This window comes from Natrix helvetica (genome assembly GCF_964273705.1).
Source record: "Natrix helvetica genome assembly, chromosome: 5".
Classification (NCBI taxonomy): domain Eukaryota; kingdom Metazoa; phylum Chordata; class Lepidosauria; order Squamata; family Natricidae; genus Natrix; species Natrix helvetica.
The window spans coordinates 151,902,305-151,924,892 of record NC_138551.1 but is presented as its reverse complement, the minus strand read 5'-3'; the positions used below and the strand labels follow the sequence as shown (position 1 = coordinate 151,924,892).

At 44.5% G+C, this 22,588-nt stretch overlaps 2 protein-coding genes across 2 annotated transcripts in view; one reads left to right on the top strand and one right to left on the bottom strand.

Annotated features, from left to right (window-relative positions):
- C1QC (complement C1q C chain) overlaps positions 1-22,588 on the bottom strand; it is a 326,718-nt gene that overhangs the window by 165,693 nt on the left and 138,437 nt on the right. The gene's annotated exons all lie outside the window — the stretch shown is intronic.
- Positions 13,286-22,588, top strand: part of WNT4 (Wnt family member 4) — a 29,506-nt gene continuing 20,203 nt past the window's right edge. Inside the window, exon 1 of the mRNA XM_081955041.1 lies at positions 13,286-13,556. Within this exon, the coding sequence (XP_081811167.1) occupies positions 13,480-13,556 (77 nt within the window). The 5' untranslated portion in view covers positions 13,286-13,479. The remainder of the gene's footprint in view (positions 13,557-22,588) is intronic.

Genomic DNA, 22,588 nt, shown 5'->3' with positions numbered 1-22,588 from the left:
CTGAGAACGTTTGAGAGCTTTTCTGTCTGGGAATTAAATTCAAAATAAATGCAGAAGCCAGGACCCCACCCTGGTGACTGAACCCGCAAACAGGTTTCTCTCCCCCCCCCTCTCCCAAGCTGGCACTGAGAGAGCGCTAGGTGGGGTTCGGTGGGCGGAGTCAGAAAGAGGAGGGGGCGGGGCTAAGCCCAGGTTATACAGCATCCTTGTGCTGCCTTTCCCCCCCCCCCCCCCCAATGCAAAGCTGGAAATACTGCATTCCAGGCAGATAGAATTACAGATTTCTGCGGTTAATACCCGGCACGCTGGCTTTTTTTTCAGACCGATTGGCACGCCGGGACGGAATTCACACACCCGTTTCCCGAGCTTGCATTAAACCAGGAGGCCCGGATAAACCTCAGCTTGTACAAATACGCGGAGGTTGCAAAAGGCAAAGAACCAAAGTTTGCAATTAAACGTAACACGTTTAACTGGAGCTGGTCGGTTGCTAAGCGAGGCGTTGGTTAAATTTTGACTTGCAGAGGTCTGCCCGTCCTTATTTGGTCCTCGACGTACGACCTCAAGGGTGCCCAAAATGTCCTCCTTTCTTTTCTTTTTTACAGTAAGTTTTTAATTTTTCTAAAAAATTTGCACACCTACCAAGGAGCGAACAGTGTGAGACCTGGACGTCAAACATTCTAATACAAATAAAACTAATACCGTAACGCTCGTCACAGATAAGTTATTACCGTCAACGAGCTTATATATTTCTAATAATACAGATTTATATAAAATTACCATCTGCCGTTATTCGATTATTCCACGTTTCCCCTTATTATTGCTCATATTTTATGATAGAAAAGTGCATGCACTAATATTCCCCTTTTCTCTTATTTCTTTTTTCCCCCCAAGGTTTTTTTTTTTAAATTCAAATTAAACATATTATAGGAACAAAGAGATGTTTTTCTTTTGTTTTACATCCTCTCATTTACAAAGTCCTTTTTTACATCCCAAGTTTTGCTTTCGCTTTCAGCCGAACTCTTATCTTCCATTATTTTTCATCTTCATAGCTATTGTTTTTCTTAATGTATAAACAGTATCTTCAATTTTCCCCTTCACAAGTTACGCCAACTTTCCCTTTCTTATTTTCTCCCTTTCTAGATTTGACTATGCACAACGTGTATCTTCTAATTCGATGTCAGCATGAAGAGTATTTCTTTCAAATTTTTCTACAATTAACAATGTACTATCATTTCTTTATTTCTTAATTAATTACGTACCAATAACAATCTTACTACTATTCTCTTTAGTCTACTAATGTAGTTCTTTTACCCTTTCTTTCAATCATTTTCTCTTGGGCTCTCAAAAATTCCAATTTTAATTCTTTTCCTTCTTCTTGCCCTTTCCCCTAGCAACATTTTTCTTTTCCCTATTTTTTTGGTGGTTGCATCTTTTCTTCAGAGCATTTACTTTTATTATTCTAGTAACTTTCCCCAGGGTTCTCTCTATTGGCCTCCTTTCCCTAATATTTTGTGGTTTCTTTTGGGGCAGATCTTTTTTTATCTCTTTTGTCTTGGTGACTGTAAAATCCCAGTAAAATCTTCTATTGGCGTTTTGTTTTCAATTCTTCTTTTCTCTTATTTCTATCTCGCCTTCTAACTTTCCGTCGCTAAGCGAGACAGCTGCGAATCCCGCCGGCTTTTTACGACCTTTCCGGCTACCGTCGTTAGGGCAATCACTGCCGTGAATAACTTAAGTCACCCGGTCATTAAGCGAAGCTGCTTTCCCCGTTGACTCGGCTGGTCGGAAGGTTGACCAAGGGGGAATCGCGTCACCCCTGGACCGTCATAAATACGAGTCCGTGGCCAAGTGTCTGAATTTGGATCATCATGTGACCACGGAGATACCATGATGGTTATATGTGTGGGGAAAAAAACATTTGTTTAAGTGACGTTGTAACTTTGAAATGTCACTAAGCCAACTATTGTAAGTCGAGGATTGCATGTAGAGATAGGTATATTTTTTTGCACTTTCTGGCGGACAAAGGTAAAAAATTATTGTGTTACCGCAGTTGCAATGCCACAAAGTCAAGCGGGCCTAGGAAGGACACAGCTTAGGCAGTGTGTGTGATCAAAGGACAGGACCCCCCGTCTGTCCGTCTGTCCATCCGTCGGATTATCCCTTGGGCCGGTCACGGAGGGAATTTGGTCTGTCCGATGGGACAGATGCATATTCTGGCCGGCACCTGTTTCCCCCACCGTAAGCTGCCTAATCCTCCTGCATAATTATTTCTTTATTAATGGAGAGATCTGGGGGGGGGGGTCTTCTTCCCCTTACAGGACGGAGGTTAATTAAGAGTTCGTGGTGGGGTGGGGGGGGAAGGATCACGAGCCGATACAAAAGGCGATCGGCGCGTGTCACATTTTCCAGCCGGGAAGGTTTTACGCAGCCCGACCGAAATAGATCTTGTGTTGTCTGGGAAGCTACCAAGTTCCCCTTTCAACCCTGCAGTTGTGAGAAGAGATCCCGGTTAATCCGACAGGGGAGGAAGAGGAGACGGGACAGGAGGGAGAGAGGGAGGGAGGGAGGGAGGGAGGGAGGGAGGGGACAAGCCCCCCCCGGGTGTCCCAGGCCCTGGATTCCAAATTGTGTTGGAAAGACACTACGGGAACCCGAATCGAGGGGTCTCTGGGCTTTGGCCTCAGTTCGGGGGGGGGGGAGGGGACCAGCGGCAGGGCATAGGGCGCGGCTACCGAATAACGGGGTGCTCGCAAATCACAGTGGGCCTTTTCAATACAGGTATAGAAAAGGGATGGGATGGGATAGAATAGAGTAGAACAGAACAGAACAGAAAATATAGAATAGAATAGAATAGGATAGAATAGAATAGAATAGAATAGGATAGGATAGGATAGGGTAGGGTAGGATAGGATAGGACAGAATAAAAAATAGAATAGAAAATGTATAATAGAATAGAATAGAATAAGGAATAGAGAATAGAATAGAATAGGAATAGGATAGAATAGAACAGAACAGAATAGAAAATAGAGTAGAATAAAAAATGTACAATAGAATAGAATACAGAATAGAATAAGGAATAGAGAATAGAGTAGAATAGAATAGGAATAGGATAGAATAGAACAGAACAGAATAGAAAATATAGTAGAATAGAAAATGTAGAATAGAATAGAATACAGAATAGAATAGAATATAGAATAGAATAGAAAATATAGAATAGAATAGAACAGGGAATAGAATAGGGAACAGAATAAGGAATAGAATAGAATAGAAGGAAAGAGACTAGAATAGAATAGAATAGAATAGAGAATAAGGAATAGAATAAGGAATAGAGTAGATAGAATAGAATAGAATAGAATAGAAGGAATGAGAATAGAATAAAGAAAAGAATAGGATAGAATAGAATAGAACAGAAAATAGAGTAGAATAGAAAATGTAGAATAGAATATAAAATGTAGAATAGAATATAAAATATAGAATAGAATAGAGAATAGAATATAAAATATAGAATAGAAAAAAATAGAATAGAATATAGAACAGAACAGAACTGAATATAGAATAGAACAGAAATATGGAACATAGAGAATAGAACAGAATAGAATAATAACTTTATTGTACTAATCAGCCTACATTAATATGAAATTCTGTTGCATGCAGCTCTCAAAGGGTCTCCACCTCCAATATACACCATACACGAACATGACAAAATAAGTAAATACAAAATGACGTATACACACACCCTCATTATAGGTAGTCCTCGACTTACAAAGTTCATTTAGCGACCCTTCAAGGATACAACGGCGGCACTGGGGGGGTGGGGGGTGGGAAGCGAGCTGAGAAAAAATTCCCGATCCCACCAAGGTGGGATTTTTCAGCTTGCGGGGGACATTTCCCTGCAGAAATGCGAGTGTGGCCCCGTGGCCCAATCCACGCTGGGGGAGAGGGGGGGGGAACGGTTGGGGAGAGCGGGATGCGAGCGAGCGAAATGTGTTGTGTTTGCAATTTGTCTGACATCAACGGCGAGCCCGCAGGGTGCCTGCATCTGTGCGAAAGCTTGTTTTGCTTGCTTGTTTTCGACAGAACTGTGTTTGCCTTGGTCTTCTTCCCTCGTTTTCCCCCTGCAGAGAATAATAAAACCAAAATAAAAACACTCAAGCGGGACAGCGGGCGTTAAGGGGACGGAGCAAGCGGCTTGAACTTGGGTTGAAAAATAGACGGTCGTGTTCACACGTTTGCTGGAAAGAAAGGCCGTGGGGTTGGGTGAAACCGGCTACGACGGGGTTTGCAAACCACGTCAAGCGAGGACCAAGGTGTGTGGCATAACCAGTTCTTGGCTCTCTTTGATGCCACTGAACGTGCAGACGGACGAGATCAGAATAAAGAACCAAGGCGCGCTAGCATCGTAGAATGGAGGGGACTTTGGAGGTCATCTAGTCCAGCTCCCTTCTCGGGGGGTGGGGGTCAGGGATCTGGTACAGCAGGGTGGCCTTTAACGTGGGAGTCGGGGGCCTGCCCCTCGGCGCCAACCGCCACGCCGATTTCTAGCCAGGCTGAGTGAAAGTTGAAAATTGAATAACATGTCAATTGATTAAGATGTAATAGAGATGCAATTAACCAGCATGTAATAGACTAACTAGGAATTGACCAGCATGCAGTTCCAGCAGAATAAAAATCAAGATGAACGCACACACTGACTTTGTCTGAAATGGCATCGCGTTTCCTGCCTAAGTAGGGGGTTGGACTAGCAGGCCTCCAAGGTCCCTTCCAGTTCTGTTATTCTCTCCTCTCCTCTCCCTGTTTTCTATTCTGTATTCTATTCTATTTTGAATTCTATTCTATCCCTATTTTCTATTCTTCTTTCTTCTATTTCTTCTTATATTGGTTTCTATTCTATATTCTGTATTCTATTCTAATCTATTCTATTCTATTTTCTATTCTCGTCTCTTCCTGTTTTCTATTCTGACTTCTATTCTATTCCTATTTTCTATCTTCTATTATTTTCTATTCTATATTCTCTATTCTATTCTATTCTATTCTATTCTATATTCTATTCTGACTTCTATTGTATTCCTATTTTCTATCTTCTATTATTTTCTATTCTATATTCTATTCTGACTTCTATTCTATTCCAATTTTCTATCTTCTATTATTTTCTATTCTATATTCTCTATTCTATTCTATTCTATTCTATATTCTATTCTGACTTCTATTGTATTCCTATTTTCTATCTTCTATTATTTTCTATTCTCTATTCTCTATTCTATTCTATTCTATATTCTATTCTATTTTGACTTCTATTCTATTCCTATTTTCTATCTTCTATTATTTTCTATTCTATATTCTCTATTCTATTCTATTCTATTCTATTCTATTCTGTATTCTATTCTACTTTGAATCCTATTTTCTATATTCTATATTCTATATTCCATATTCCATGTTCTGTTCTCTCTTCTCATCTTCTCTTCTCCATTCTATTCTACATAATCCATTAAAAAATAAAAATCAATACGACACTTTCACTGTCTCTGGAAAAAGGTACCAATCCCAGCCCAAAACTTTTGCCCATTTTATTATTTTCCTTGTTCAGTTTTACTTTTCTTTAACCGGTTCAACAGAGTACAAACTAATGCAAGCAGATAAAAAAAGCAGTGTCCAATTCAGAAATGTCCTCGTAAAATTGTCTCTGCTAAGCCAGAGCTGAGGAGAGGCGCAAGACGAGGCAATGAAAAGAGGGGGGGGGGGAGACACATGGAAAAAAGAGGAATATGTGCGTTTTCTTGCTTTAAAGAAATATTTTGCCTGCGGTTGATGTAAGCCCGTCCTGCATCGCAGGAAGTTTTATCAGTCGTCCTAAATGCACAATCTTGAAACGTGGATAACGTTGAGAATTGGTATTTTGGGGGTTGGGTGGGGAAGTCAACACAAGGATTGTTGTGTTCGGGGAAAGACTAAACAAAAGTGTGTTGTGTTAAGAGAAGAAAAATGCTTACCAAACAAAATTGTGCTGGCTAGGCTGAAATCGCAAATAAAAAAATAAAAAAAAATTTGGAGCATCAAGATGGATTGAAAACTTCTCTGCTAAACTTTACGAGAAAAAGATTTTAGAGAGGCGGCTCATGGATCTCCAGAAACGAAGAGGGAAAATCTTCGGCAATGTTCAAAAACGAGAAACACTGAGATTTGGTTCTCATTTTAAAAATAATATTGCTGTTGACAATTTGGCTATATAGAGGCAATCCTTGACTTACAATCATTTGTTTAGGGAGCATTTGCGGTTGGGACACAGAAAAAAGGGACTTATGACCGTTTCCCACAATTATTACCCTGGCTGCATCCATGTACTCAGGCGATCAAAATTCAGAGACTTGGCCACTGGCAGGTACTTATGACGGTTGCACCATCCTGGAGTCACGTGACTCCTTCTGACAAGCAAAGTCAAGACTCACTTAACAACGGTGTCGCTAATTTCACAACTGCAGAGATTCCCTGCACGAGGGCAAAGCGTGCACAAGCTGCGTGAGAGGAAAGCGTGCACAACTTGCACGAGGGCAAAGCATGCACACACTGCAAAAGAGTGCACACAATGCACAAGGGCAAAGCATGCACACCCTGTGTGAGAGAAAAGTGGGCACACCCTGCGCGAGAGGAGTGTGTGCCTTCCTTGCACGAGGAAAGCATAAACACTTGCACAAGGAAAGCGTGCACACCTTGCACGAGGGCAAACCATGCACACACTGCAAGAGAAAAGCATGTACAACCTGCACAAGAGGAAAGCGTGCACAACTTGCACGAGGGCACGGCCTGCATACCCTGTGAGAGAAAAGTGTGCACACCTTTCACGAGGGCAAAGCATGCACACTGTGCGAGAGAAAGGAGTGCACAACCTGCACAAAAGGAAAGTATGCACACCTCGCATGAGGGCAAAGCGTGCACACCCTGTGCGAGAGCAAAGTGTGCACACATTGCACGTGGGCAAAGTGTGCACACACTGTGCAAGAAAAGACTGCACAACCTGCTCAAGAGAAAAGCGTGCACACCTTGCACGAGGGCAAAGCGTGCACAACCTGCGCAAGAGGAAAGCGTGCACACCTTGCACGTGGGCAAAGTGCACACACTGTGCAAGAGAAAGTGTGCACACCTTGCACAAGGAAAGCACGCACACCTTGCACGAGGGCAAAGTGTGTGCACACTGTGTGAGAGGAAGGCCTGCACACCTTGCACGAGGGCAAAGCGTGCACACAGTGCAAGAGAAAAGCGTGCACACCCTGTGAGAGCAAAACGTGTGCACCCTGCACGAGGAAAACATGCGCACAAACACTGTGCGAGAGGAAGGCGTGCACATCTTGCACGAGGAATGTGTGTGCACCTTGCACGAGGGCAAAGTGTGTGCACACTGTGCGAGAGGAAAGGGTGCACACCTTGCACGAGGAAAGCGCAGACACCTTGCACAAGGAAACATGCACACCTTGTGCAAGGGCAAAGCGTGAACAACCTGCGCGAGAGGAAAGTGTGCACACCTTGCACGAGGGCAAAGCATGCACACCCATTGAGAGGAAAGCGTTCACACCTTGCACAAGAGTAAAGCCTGCATGCCCCACTTGTGCTCACAGTGGCAAACTGGTGGTAAACCTACGTGAATCCCACCACTGGGCAAGACTCCCTTAACCAATGTCTCACTTAACAACCGAAGTTTAGGGCTTCAGTCTGGAGGGCTACCTGTTTTTAATGTTATTTCTGTTTGTAGAATCTATATTCCTTTGGAAAAATTGATTAGCCGCCTATCTTACCTGGAGTAACCAGGGTTAGAGTCATAAAAGTTAAAAACTGTGCAGAGCTAAAAGACCTAAATACATAAATAATAATAATAATAAAATATAAATAAAATAAGAATCCCGGAGACCCTTGCAAGATATAAAAACCCAGAGCGGGACGTCGAGGGAAGAAAGCGGGCGGGCGGGGGAAGTGAGTTTATGAAGCCGGGTGCAGCCCAAATCTTTTCGCGACCCGGTTAATGATTGCTGATGAGGGTGAAGACTTCCCAGCGTGGTCAGCGAGAGAAAATCATTAATCCCAAACCGATCGGGAAAACCTGAGAGCCACTCCTGGAGTTTGTGGAAAAGAATTTCAGCAGAGGAGGATGAGGGGTTAATGAAAAATGCGATGGGGGAAAGGAAATGGGGGAGCTCCGGATCTTTTGCAGAAGGAGGAGGAGGGGATGATGGAAACAGAATCGTCTTCTAGACCAACCCCTTACTCAAGCAGGAGACCCTGGACCATTTCAATCAATCAATCAATCAATCAATCAATCAGAATAGAGCTGGAAGGGACCATAGAGGTCTTCTAGTCCAACCCTCTGCTCAAGCAGAAGACAATAGACCATTTCAATCAATCTATCTATCAGAATAGAGCTGGAAGGGACCATAGAGGTCTTCTAGTCCAACCCCATGCCCAAGCAGTAGACCTCTAGGCCATTTCAATCAATCAAACAATCAATCAATCAATCAATCAATCAATCAATCAATCAGAATATAGCTAGAAGAGACCTAAAAGGTTTCTAGTCCAACCCCCTGCTCAAGCAGGAGATCCTAGACCATTTCAATCAATCAATCAATCTATCTATCTATCAATCAATCAGAATAGAGCTGGAAGGGACCTTGGAGGTCTTCTAGTCCAGCCCCCTGCTCAAACAGGAGACCTCTAGGCCATTTCAATCCATCAATGAATCAGAGATGGAAGGGACCTTGAAAGTCATCTAGTCCAACCCCCTGCTCAAGTAGGAGACCCTAGACCATTTCAATCCATCAATCAATCAGAATAGAGCTGGAAGGAGCCTTGGAGGTCTTCTAGTCCAGCCCCCTGCCCAAGCAGGAGACCCTAGGCCATTTCAATCAATCAATCAATCAATCAATCAGAAGAGAGCTTGGCGGTCTTCTAGTCCAGCCCTCTGCTCAAGCAGGTGAGCTTGAGCAGGGGGTTGGACTGGAAGACCTCCCAGGTCCCTTCCCGCTCTCTTCCGGCCGAAAGGCCACTGTTTGAGAAGGGAGTTCCAGGGAAAGAGGCAAGTTATGCCAACCAGCCCGTCGGCGCGCAAGCAGGCGTCCCAGCTCGCACATTGCTGCACCCTGATGCATGGCTGTCCTTTTGCCGTTCGGTGGCGCGATGCCAATCGGCTGGCAGTTCATTATTTGCTTTGGAACAGGAAGCGTTTCCCCTTCGCTATTTATATAGTTACCTCAGGAATAAACCAATTACTCGTGTTCGAAAGACACAGCCGCACGCACGCCTGCAAGGAACCCGGGGGAGGGGGGGGAAGTTAGGGCTTCGCATCACGGCTTAATCTCCGTCCTGTCTGCTGCGGGATTAAGCCCCACCGTTGTTTATGGGGTCCGTAAACACATGGGCAGTTAGCAAAGGGTCCCAGAATAGCCCGAGAGAATCCGGGTGGAAAGGAGGGGGGGGCACGGAGGAGGCCAAGGGGAGGCCGAATACAGAGTAATACAGCGGGAAGGGACCTTGGAGGTCATCCATTCCAACCCCCGGCTCAAGCAGGAGACACTTTCCTACAGAATGACAGGATAGCAAGAGTTGGAAGGGGCCTTGGAGGTCTTCTAGTCCAACCTTCTGCTCAAGCAGGAAACCCCTAGACTATTTCAATCAATTAGAATAGAGCTGGAAGGGACCTTGGAGGTCATCCAGTCCAACCCCCTGCTCAAGCAGGAGACACTTTCCTACAGAATGACAGGATAGCAAGAGTTGGAAGGGGCCTTGGAGGTCTTCTAGTCCAGCCCCCTGCTCAAGCAGGAGATCCTAGACTATTTCAATCAATCAGAATAGAGCTGGAAGGGACCTTGGAGGTCATCCAGTCCAACCCCCTGCTCAAGCAGGAGACACTTTCCTACAGAATGACAGGATAGCAAGAGTTGGAAGGGGGCTTGGAGTTCTTCTAGTCCAGCCCCCTTCTCAAGCAGGAGATCCTAGACCATTTCAATCAATCAGGATAGAACTGAAGGGACCTTGGAGGTCATCCAGTCCAACCCCCTGCCATTTTTCATTTCAGAGAAATGGTTGCCTGATCTCTTCCTAACAACTTGTAGGGTTGGAGCCTTCACAACTTTCTGGTGGCAAGTTGTTCAACTGGAGAATTGTCCTCACTGTTAGCAAGTTTCTCCTTAATTCCAGGTTGCTTCTCTCCTGGATTAGTTTCCATCCATTGTTTCTTGTCCTGGCCTCTGGTGCTGGACAAGTTGACCACCCCTTCTTTGGGGCAGCCCCTCAATACTGGAAGACTGCTATCATGTCCCCACTAGTCCCTCTTTTCTCCAAACTAGCCAAACACACAAGGATCATCTTGGGGAAGGGAAGAAGAAAGGAAAGGAAAGGAAGATAAAAAGTGAAAGGGAAGGGAAGGAGGAAAGGAAAGGAAATGAGGAAGAGGGAAGGAGAAGAAAGGAGGAAGAGGGGCAGGGAGGAAAAGAAAGGAGGAAGAGGAAAGGGGAAGAGAGGAAAGGAAAGGAGGAAGAGGAGAGGGAAGGGGAGGAGAGGAAAGGAGGAAGAGGAAAGAGAAGGAGGAAGAGGGAAGGAGAGGGAAGGAAAGAAAGGGGGAAGGAAAGGAGGAAGAGGGGAAGAGAGGGAAGGAAAGAAAGGGGGAGGAAAGGAGGGAGATGGGAGGGGAGAGATGAGAAGTAATTAGAGGAGAAGAGAAGGAATCAGACAAGAAGGGAAGGAATTAGAGAAGGAATTAGAGAAGAGGAAAGAAGGAGGAGAAGAGAAGGAATTAGAGGAGAAGAGGAGAGAAGGAAAGAGGAGGAGAGGAGAGAAGGAATTAGAGGAGGAGAGGAGGAATTAGAGAAGAGAGGAGAAGGAATTAGAGAAGAGAGGAGAAGGAATTAGAGGAGAAAGAATTAGAGAAGAGAGGAAAGGAGAGGAGAAGGAATTAGAGGAAAAGAGAAGGAATTAGAGGAGAAGAAGAGAGAAGGAATTAGAGGAGGAGAAGAGAAGGAATTAGAGGAGAAGGAATTAGAGAAGAGAGGAAAGGAGAGGAGAAGGAATTAGAGGAAAAAAGAAGGAATTAGAGGAGAAGAAGAGAGAAGGAATTAGAGGAGGAGAAGAGAAGGAATTGGAGGAGAAGGAATTAGAGAAGAGAGGAAAGGAGAGGAGAAGGAATTAGAGGAAAAAAGAAGGAATTAGAGGAGAAGAAGAGAGAAGGAATTAGAGGAGGAGAAGAGAAGGAATTAGAAGAGAAGAGAGGGACTTAGAGAAGAGAAGGAATTAGAGGAGAAGAGAAGAGAAGAGAGGGAATTAGAGAAGAGAAGGAATTAGAGGAGAAGAGGAGAGAAGGAATTAGAGGAGAAGAGGAGAGAAGGAAAGAGGAGGAGAGGAGAGAAGGAATTAGAGGAGGAGAGGAGGAATTAGAGAAGAGAGGAGAAGGAATTAGAGAAGAGAGGAGAAGGAATTAGAGGAGAAAGAATTAGAGAAGAGAGGAAAGGAGAGGAGAAGGAATTAGAGGAAAAGAGAAGGAATTAGAGGAGAAGAAGAGAGAAGGAATTAGAGGAGGAGAAGAGAAGGAATTAGAGGAGAAGGAATTAGAGAAGAGAGGAAAGGAGAGGAGAAGGAATTAGAGGAAAAAAGAAGGAATTAGAGGAGAAGAAGAGAGAAGGAATTAGAGGAGGAGAAGAGAAGGAATTAGAAGAGAAGAGAGGGACTTAGAGAAGAGAAGGAATTAGAGGAGAAGAGAAGAGAAGAGAGGGAATTAGAGAAGAGAAGGAATTAGAGGAGAAGAGGAGAGAAGGAATTAGAGGAGGAGAGAAGGAATTAGAAGAGAAGAGAGGGAATTAGGGAAGAGAAGGAATTAGAGGAGAAGAGGAGAGAAGGAATTAGAGAGGAGAGGAGAAGGAATTAGAGGAGAAGAGGATTAGAGGAGAAGAGGAGAGAAGGAATTAGAGAAGGAATTAGAGAGGAGAGGAAAAGAGAGGAAAAGAGAAGTGACCTTCTCAGCAACTATTACAAAAGGAACCACAATCCCTCCTTTCTGGGTGAGGCAGCCCAGCTTTTCGGCCTCAGAAGCAGATCCGGCTTCTCCCGCCTGGGGATTGAAACCGTCTCCAGACAAATGCCGGCAGAAGAGAAAGGCAGAGCAGGTCAAGGCCTGTCGGCAGTTCCAGTCAGGTTCGGCTTGCGGCTCTGCCCAGCTTAGAGGTGGCTCCCGCTAATTCCAGAAAAAGCTGACTCTGGAAACACGCCTGCCTGTGCCATTACTCACCATTGGCTTCCACGCCAAAAGCCGGTTTTTTAAATCCTCGTGCCACCTCAGTTGTCTTCCCAACTTTTCTATGTATTCCGACCAGGAAGAGTTTCACAAGCAGTGTGAATATTTCCAATATTTGTGTCTCCCAATATTGGAGGGGCTGCCCCAGAGAGGAGAGAGAAAGGGGGGTCAAGCTCTTTTCCAGGGCACCCGAAGGCCAGACAAGGAAGAAGGGATGGAAACTGACCAAGGAGGGATTCAACCTGGAAATAAGGAGGGATTTTCTGAGAACAATCCACGGATAAAAACAGAAGTTGCCTTCGGAAGTTGTGGGAGCTTCATCCCTGGAGGCTTTCAAGACGAGATTGGACTGCCCTCTGTCAGAAATGGTGTAGGGTCTCCTGCTCGGGTAGGGGGGTTGGACTAGATGACCTCCAAGGTCCCTTCCAACTCTGTTATTCTGTTATTATTCAGAAGTTGTGGGAGCTTCATCCCCGGAGGCTTTCAAGAAGAGATCGGACTGCCCTCTGTCAGAAATGGTGGAGGGTTTCCTGCTTTACACCTGGTGAACACCAATTCCCTGGAACGGTGGAGGGTCAGACTAGAAGATCTCCGAGACCCCTTCCAGCTCTATTCTGATTGATTGATAGGTTGAAATGGCCTAGGGTCTCCTGTTTGAGCAGGGGGGTGGACTAGAAGATCTCCAAGGTCTCTTCCAGCTCTGTTCTGATTGATTGATTGAAACGGTCTCCTGTTTGAACAGGGGGTCAGACTAGAAGACCTCCAAGGTCTCTTCCAGCTCTATTCTGATTGATTGAGTGATTGAAACGGTCTGTAGTCTCCTGCTTGAGCAGGGGGTCGGACTACAAGACCTCGCAGGCCCCTTCCAGCTCCATTCCGCCCGAGCCAGCCCGAGCCGCGGCGAGTGGCGCATCCCGGCCGGGCTGGGCGGCGCGTGTGGGCGGCCGGGGCGGTGGGGCGAGGCGCTCCGCCTCGGGGGTGTCCCCGTCCCGCCCCGAGAGCCGCCCCCTGGGGCCGCGCCCCGCCCGTCCGCCGCATCCCGGGAAGCGCCCGGCCGCCGCGCTGACAGTCCGGCTCCGCTCCTGCCGCCGCCGCTCCTGTTGCTGCTGCTGCTGCCCCGGCCGGCCGGCCGAGCGGGCGGCGGCGGCGGCACCTGAGCCCCCCGGGCGGAGGGCCGGGCCGGGCCGCCTGCCCTCCCCGCCCGCCCGCCCTGCAGGATGAGCCCGCGCTGCCTCCTGCGCTCGCTGCCGCTGCTCATCCTCGCCGCCTCCTCGGCCAACGCCAGCAACTGGCTGTGAGTGGGGCGGGCGGGAGGGCAGGTGCGCAGGGCCCGGCTCGCCTTACCTGGCTGCGCGCGATCCGAGGCACCGGGGGAGGGAAAGCGGGCAGGGGGAGGAGGGAAAGGAGGGGGGTCGCGCTCGGGGCACGCTGCACCGGCGCTCTGTGCATGCTCAGAGGAATGGCTGCACTAGGGCTGTGTGCGTGTTCGGAGGACTGCAGCGGCGCTCTGTCCATGCTCAGAGGAATGGCTGCACCGGCGCTCCGTGCATGCTCAGAGGAATGGCTGCATCGGTGCTCTGTGCACGCTGCTTAGAGGACCGGCTGCACCAGCGCTCTGCGCACGCTCGGACGATGGGCTGTACCAGAGCTCTGTGCAAGCTCAGAGGCCCGGCTGCATTAACGCTTTGGGCACGCTCAGAGGACCGATTGCACCGGCGCTTTGTGCACGCTCAGAGGAGCGGCTGCACCAGCGTTCTTTGTAAGCTCAGAGGAGCTTGGCTGCTGCGGGGGCGAAGGTACTGTCCTGCAAGGCAGGACATTCGTTTTTGGGGAGTGGGTCACCTAGAGATCTGCAATTCAACGGGGGAGACCGGGACGGGCGTAGGGGCCCGCGGCTGCTGAATTGAATGGCGCTGGAGTGTTTGGCATTTTGTTGTTGTGTTTTTTTAAGTTGATGCGGTTTGTATCTTTGAGCGCAGTCGGCCTCCCGGAGTTACTTCGAGGTAAGGCAGGCCGATACATTTTTACAACAAAAGCAAAATAAATGAATAACGTGCAGTTTGCTGGGTCGGGCTGGCTAGCTGGGGGCCCGGGTGGCAAGCTGCTTTGTTGAGTCTTCTAGGAATTGGGGAGACTGGGATTGGGAATACACCTGGGGTGGCCTACCTGGCAGAGCTATTGTGAATAGACAGACAGACACAGACAGCAGGGGAGAGATTGATGATAGATGAGAAATTGATGGTAGGGAGGTAAGAGAGAGAGAGAGAGTGAGAGAGAGATAGGAAGGTAGATGAGATATAGATAGAGGCATAGATAAGAGAGAGAGATAAGAGATAGATAGATAAATGATAGATAGCTAGATAGAGATAGATAAGAGAGATAGATAAGATATATAGATAGATAAGAGAGAGATACAATAGATAGATATTGATATCAATAAGAGATAGAGAGATTATCTCTCTCTTATCTCCCTCTCTTCTTTATTGATATCTATATCTATATCTAACTATCTATATCTATCTAGCTATCTATCATTTATCTGAGAGATAAGATATATAGAGAAAAGATATATATATATAAAATAGCTAGATATAGATATCAATAAATAAGAGAGAGATAAGATAGATAGATACTGTAGATAAGAGAGAGAGATAAAAGATATATATAGATAGATAGATGAGAGCTAGCTATATATATATAAATATATGAGAGATATAAGATAGATACTGTAGATAACAGAGAGAGATAAAAGAAATAGATAGAGATAGATGAGAGATAACGCTAGGTATAAATATCAATAGAAAAGAGAGAGATATAGAGATAGATAGATGATTATGATAGATGATAGATAGATAGATAGATAGATAGATAGATAGATGATAGATAGATGATAGACGTGTGTGTGTGTGTGTGACAGAGAGAGAGAGAGAGAGGAGAGAAGATACTTTGGTATATGGAAACTTAAGGGAGCACAGGATACAACCAGGCTGTGGAATAAATTGCTAGTTTCCAGGTTACTGCCACGATTTTAATGTTGATCCAACTTATCTCCTCCATTCCCCGTTTAAATGCTTGCAATCCAACTTTCCTGGGTAAACCTTTTATTCTGGGTAAACAATAAACCCACTTTTAGCCAGTTATCATTCCTCGCATGATAAGAGGCTAGAAATGACCAGGCTCTTGGCTTTCAAGCCAACCGAAGGGGCGGTTTTGTCAAACGCCTGACTTTATTTCCATTTATTTATTTCCTACCCCACCCACCCTCTTTCTTTTTTCCTTTTCTCACCACGGGACCGAGAACTGGTGATCAGGATGCTAAGGGTGGTTTTGATGTATATATATATATACACATACACACACACACACACACACACACACACACACACACACACACCTGGCTGCATCCTCATTTTGTGCTCTCTTAGGTTTTCATGTACGAAAATATTTTTTCTTTCCTTCTTTCTCTTTCTCTCTCTCTCCTATCTTAATATCTATCTTCTCTCTCTCTCTCTCTCTGTCTTCTATCTATCTATCTATCTATCTATCTATCTATCTTATCTATCTATCTATCTATCTATCTATCTATCTATCTATCTATCTATCTATCTATATCTATCCTGTCTTCTATTTTTATATCTATCTATCTATCTTCTTTCTTCATATCTATCTTCTCTCTCTCTGTCTTCTCTTCATATCTTTATATCTCCTATCATCTATCTATCTATCTATCTATCTATCTATCTATCTATCATCTATCTATCTATCTATCTATCTATCTATCTATCATCTATCTATCTACCTATCTATCTACCTACCTATCTTTCACTCTCTCCTCTCTCTCTTCATCTCTATCATCTATCTATCTTATCTATCACCTATCTATCTACCTACCTACCTACCTATCTATCTTTCTCTCCTCTCTCTCTTCATCTCTATCATCTATCTATCTATCTATCTATCTATCTATCTATCTATCTATCTATAAATGGGAAGGATAGAAAGCTGAGCAAATTGCAGAATTATGTGTGTATGCATGTAAGTTTCTGTGTGTGTGTTTTTCAAAGTATAAAATTCAAAGAAAAATAAAAAAAGTAGTGGAAAACTTAAGAAGAGCCATAAGGAAAAGAAAAGAAATATTAAGGGAGAAAAAGGAAAGAAAAAGGCACCGACTTCCCACTGTCTTCAGCACATTAGAAGATAACGACAAGACAACCACAACTTTTGGCTTTTACACAACAGTCCTGTCCTGTTTTTGGAGAGAAAAAACAAAATAGATCAGAACCCAGCGGGGTTTTCCTTTGCTTTAAATAGATGCTTTTTACGGTCAAACTCTGACACGGACCTTCTCTTATTTTGGGCTCTTGCGAGGCTGAAATAAGACAATTGGAAAGAGGCAATTTATTGCTTTAAACAAGGACGGCGAACTAGAATTCATGATGACAAATTCTCGAGCATAAATTATAAGTCGCTGCTGGTTACTATTGAAGTGGATTTTGACCTACAGATCGTCCTTGAACTTTCAATGGTTCGTTTAGCGACCGTCCAAAGTTACAAGAAAAGTTACAAGTCCTGGAAAAAGTGACGTTGAACCGTCTTAACACACTTAACAACCGTTGCAGCGTCTCCGACGGCCGCGTGATTTACGTTCAGAGGCTCGGCAACCGACTCACATTTACGACGGTCGCGCCGTTCGTGTGTGTGTGACGCGATCCACTTTTGCGACCTACTGACCAGCCAAAACAATGTTTAACCACCGTGTGACTCACTTGATATCATAAATGCCAGGGAGAGAAAGGTCGTAAAACGAGGCAAAGCTCACTTGGAAAGATGTCTTACTTGAACCGCAGAAACTTTGGGCTGGATTGTAGTCGTATGTCGAGGACGGTTAGGGTTATTTTAACCCCGAAAGCCAACTCCTGGATTGCAAAGCTTCCTATAAAAATGTCCACGGCTTTAATAACGGAGAAATGGAAACTCTTCTTATTAGGGCGAACCGCAACAAAAATACAACAGAGGAATATAATACCTAATCTTACATATTACAATTGCGGCAAAGAATAAGATATGCACAAAAATGGGGGGGGGGGGAAACAATACAGTACCGAAGGAAGATGAGGTGATAAGGAAGAATGCGCGAAGATGGACAAATTGACAAAGGAAACACAAGGAGGGAGGATACTATTTAGTTTGTGGGAAATGGTGCAAATGGCTAGACGACAGAAACAAGAAATTGGGAAAATTAAAGCATGGTAGAACAATTAGGACATAGAGATAAGAAAAGGAGCAGGAAAGATAACTTAAGATATATCAATGTAAGAAAAGTATACGCAAAATAATATAGGTAATAGGATTGTCAGAGATAAATGGCTAAATATGAATAACTTAAGGACTTGTACATGAAAAAGTGTCAGAGACAAAGGTGACCACAAATGTAAAATTGAAATGTATAGGAGGGGAAACAATGACTATCAAGATTCACTGATATGTAACGGCTGTTAAGACGGAACTTCTAGTCTCTGTCATTTTTAAGTTACGTGTTTGTCTGTGTTGATGTGTTTAAAATACATTTAAAACATCTGCCACGCCTTCAGTGGGCAAGCGGGCATCGAACCTCGTCCACTGCCGTGGATGCAGTGGGCACCTTCCCCTCCCCTCTTAATTCCCCTTTGTCTCCTCTGTTTTGGCACCGGCCAAATCCGTAGCTCCGGTCTGCATTTTTCCTTCCTCCGAACCACAAACGCGATTAACAATATCATAAAAAAACGGAGGTAAATATTTGCACCGTCTATCGTGACCAGGATGCGGAGCTGGGGAACAGGTAATTGTGGGATCATTGTGAGGGTGTGTGTGTGTGTGTAAATTCACCCTGGCCTTTTTGCAATGCCTGGCACCCTAAAAACATCTCGGGATGGAGATATTTCTGGGGTGGGGGTATGCTAGGGTGGTCTTATTGCCCATCTCACCACATTCCCCGGGGAAAGAAGAGTTTTGCATTTGAGAGTAAACCACGTCGCTGGCTTAACCAAGAACCTGTGGTCGAAGCTGCAAATTTCAAAGGCGCCTCAAGCTCCTAGCCCCTGTGAAGGCTCTGGGCCTGGGAGAGGTCATTGATTTGTTAGTTTTCGCTGTGGGTTTTTTTTTTTGGTGGGGGAGGGACACAAGACATAAAGGCGGATATAACGGGAGGGTTCCCAGAGGATTATCCTTGGGATTAAATGTATGGATCCCGTTTTTTAAAGATTGCCCTTGAATTTTTTAGAACAGGGGTCTCCAAACTTGTCTGCTTTAAGACATGTGGACTTCAATTCCCAGAATTCCCCAAGCAGCAGAATTCTGAGAGTTGAAGTTCACAAGAATTCTGGGAGTTGAAGTCCACAAATCTTAATTCTGGGAGTTGGAATAAATTCACAAGTCTTAATTCTTGGAATTGAAGTTCACAAGTCTTAATTCTGGGAGTTGAAATTCACAAGTCTTAATTCTGGGAATTGAAATTCACAAGTCTTAATTCTGGGAGTTGAAGTTCCCAAGTCTTAATTCTGGGAACTGAAATTCACAAGTCTTAATTCTGGAAGTTGGAAATTCACAAGTCTTATTTCTAGGAGTTGGAATAAATTCACAAGTCTTAATTCTTGGAATTGAAGTTTACAAGTCTTAATTCTGGGAATTGAAGTTCACAAGTCTTAATTCTGGGAATTGAAATTCACAAGTCTTAATTCTGGGAGTTGGAAATTCACAAGTCTTATTTCTAGGAGTTGGAATAAATTCACAAGTCTTAATTCTTGGAATTGAAGTTCACAACTCTCAATTCTTGGAATTGAAGTTCACAACTCTTAATTCTTGGAATTGAAGTTCACAAGTCTTAATTCTGGGAGTTGGAAATTCACAAGTCTTATTTCTAGGAGTTGGAATAAATTCACAAGTCTTAATTCTTGGAATTGAAGTTCACAACTCTCAATTCTTGGAATTGAAGTTCACAACTCTTAATTCTTGGAATTGAAGTTCACAAGTCTTAATTCTTGGAATTGAAGTTCACAAGTCTTAATTCTTGGAATTGAAGTTCACAAGTCTTAATTCTTGGAATTGAAGTTCACAACTCTCAATTCTTGGAATTGAAGTTCACAAGTCTTAATTCTGGGAGTTGGAAATTCACAAGTCTTAATTCTTGGAATTGAAGTTCACAAGTCTTAATTCTGGGAATTGAAGTTCACAAGTCTTAATTCTGGAAGTTGGAAATTCACAAGTCTTAAAGCGGTCACGTTTGGAGACCCTTGCCTTAGAGAAAAAAGTGGTTTCCTGCTCCCCCTCTTCTGTTGCATGTTGTGTAAATCCATCTGCTTTGGTGGAAACACAATCCCCTTGTTGCGATTGTGGGATTTGAACCGGGTTGAACGTGATTTCTTCCAACTCTCGGTGGTTTTTGAGGTCTCGGGCAGGGTCTCACCATTCATTCTGGTTGCCCTTGAGATGCCCCGGTGGGGGGGGGAAGATGGGGGGGGGGGAAATGCAACTGTTCCGTACAGGGAAATCTACCGATTGCGATCCTGAAGTTGGACGGACGTGATTTTCAGCGACGGGGGGTCTGCATTGTTAGATTTGCCCGTATGGGACGGTTGCATTTTGCTCCCACCCTCTACCCATTTTGGTTCTTTTGACCTCAAGATGAGAAATTGCCAGGGGGAGGAATTTTGGAGGAAAATGAGATGATTTTTTCAAGAGATATATTAAATCCTTGGAACAGTTCCACCCTGAGCTGTGTTTTGTCCTGTATATATATATTTTTCTTTTTTGGAGAAAAGGGGGAGAAATCTTTGGCTTTGCTGACTTTTTTTTTTAAGTGGGGGGGAGTTGTGTGTCACTACCCAGCCTGCATCTGCTGTGACCGGGGGGGGGGGAAGTGTAGGGGGTTGTGTGTTGTCTCTAGCCTGCGTGCCCAGGTGTGGGAGCCGTTCCACCCATATATTTTTTAACCCTGGTGACGAACGAATTCTTTTCTCCTTTAGGCAGTTGATGGGAGATGAACATATATATATATATATACATATTTTTAAACAGAAAACCTGCCCAGATTAGCAGTTAAGCTGTCCCAAAGTATTTCACAATAACACAAGACAGTGTTTGGGTGTGTGTGTGTGTGTGTATAGATAGATCTATAGATCTCTCTCTATAGATAGATAGGTAGGCAGGTAGGTAGGTAGGTAGGTAGGTAGGTAGATGATGATAGATAGATGATAGATAGATAGATAGATAGATAGATAGATAGATGATAGATAGATAGATAGATAGATAGATAGATAGATAGATAGATAGATGATAGATAGATGATAGATAGATAGATATAGATATAGAAGGAGAAAGGGAAAGAGAGAGAAGGAAAGAGAGAAAGAGAGGGGGAGAGAGAAGGAAAGAGAGAGTTGGGAAGAGAAAGGGAAAGAGAGTGAAGGAAAGAGAAAGGCTTGGGAAGAGAAAGGGAAAGAGAGAAGGAAAGAAAGAGGGGTGGGAAAGAGGGAGAAAGAGATGGGAAGAGAAAGGGAAAGAGAGAAGGAAAGAGAAAGAGAGGGGGAGGGAGGGAGGGAAAGAGAAAGAGAGAGGGAAAGAGAAAGAAGAAGAGAGAGAAAGAGGGAGAGGGAGTGAGAAAGGGAGAGGGAAGGACAGAAAGAGAAGGAAAGAGATTTTATACACACACACACACACCTCCCTGCCTCTTGAGTGCCTTTGCTGGGTAGCTTGTTGGGACTCGCGTGTCCTTCGCAACTTTGAACAAAAAAATCAAAATAAATCATAAACAGCCAGGAAAACTTTCTGCAGCCCTGGTTGCATATTAACCGCAGCTGCATTTCTTTTTTAAAAATTAATTAAATAAGTAAATAACTACAGCACGATCCTCTACTTGCAACGGTTTCCTTGGCAACCGTTCTAAGTTACAACCGCCCTGAAAAAAGCGCCGTTTCACGCTTACGACCATTGCGGCGTTCCCCCGGGGCCAGGCAATCCAAATTTAGACGCTTGGCCACTGACTCGTATTTACGACCGTTGCCACGTTCCCCGGGGTCGCCGGATCAAAACTCCGATGCTTGGCTACTGACTCGTATTTATGACGGCCGCAGTGATCTGTCCCGTGATCCGCTTTTGCGACCTTCGGATGAGCGAAACTAGATTCACTTAACGAAGCGGGTGACTAATTACACAGCTACAGCGATTCACTTAACAAACGTGCCGGGGAAAGTCGTAAAATGGGGCAAAACTCACTTAACAAATTTCTCACTTAGCAACGCAAATGTGGGGTTCGTAAATTGAGGATTCCCCGTAACTTTGATCCCAGAGTTGTGAGTACATCATCGCAGGAGGTTTGCAAGAAAAAGATTAAACAACCATTTGTGCGGGATGGTATAAGCGCTTCTCCTTTAGGTGGGGGGTTGGACTAGATGGCCTCCCAAGGTCCCTTCCGTTTCTGTGATTCTAAACCAGTCTTCAGAGTAAAAGAGATTGCTGGAGAAAAATTTGGGGAAATGTCCTTTTTCTTCTCATTTTTTTTTCCTGGTCCCCAAAATCCACCTCTCCATCCTTCCGAAGGGACACGGTGGAAGTCAAAATTGAGGGGCTTTTTTTAGGATTCAATGAATAAGAAGGAACTAAAATAATAGTATCTAGTTTTATTTTCTGTTTCACGGGTGTAGCTATGCTGGTCTGGTTGTATTCGGGTCTTTTCCCGTGTAGGATACGAGAAAAGACTCGAATGAAAGTTTTTTTCAAAGTTTAGCCACTTGGAAGATTTAGTACTTCGAATGAAGGAGAAACTTCCTGACAGTTAGAACAATTAATCAGTGGAACGACTTGCCACCAGAAGTTGTGAATGCCCCAACACGTCTTTAAGATGTTGGATAGCCATTTGTCTGGAATGGTGTAGGGTTTCCTGCCTAGGCAGAGGGTTGGACTAGAAGACCTCCAAGGTCCCTTCCAACTCTGCTATTCTATTCTAAGATGGGTGGACTTCAACTCCCAGAATTCCCCACCCCCGGCCAGGTGGCAGGAGAATTCTGGGAGTTGAAGTCCACCTGTCTTCCAAGTGGCCAAAGATAAGGTAGCAATGGGATTGTCATGCTGGAGCGAGATTTCTTAACATTTTTGTCACAATTCCTTCAGGTGTTTTTAGTGGGAATAAATCATATATGCAGGTAGAGGACAAACTGGAAAAGTTGTTGTAATCCAGGACTTTTTAAGGACTTGCTAACGGGGGCGTTTGAGTCCCAAATGGGGAGATCACTGGCGGACTTTTGTGTCTTTTCAAAATCCAAAATCAATCTATCTATCTATCATCTATCTATCTAT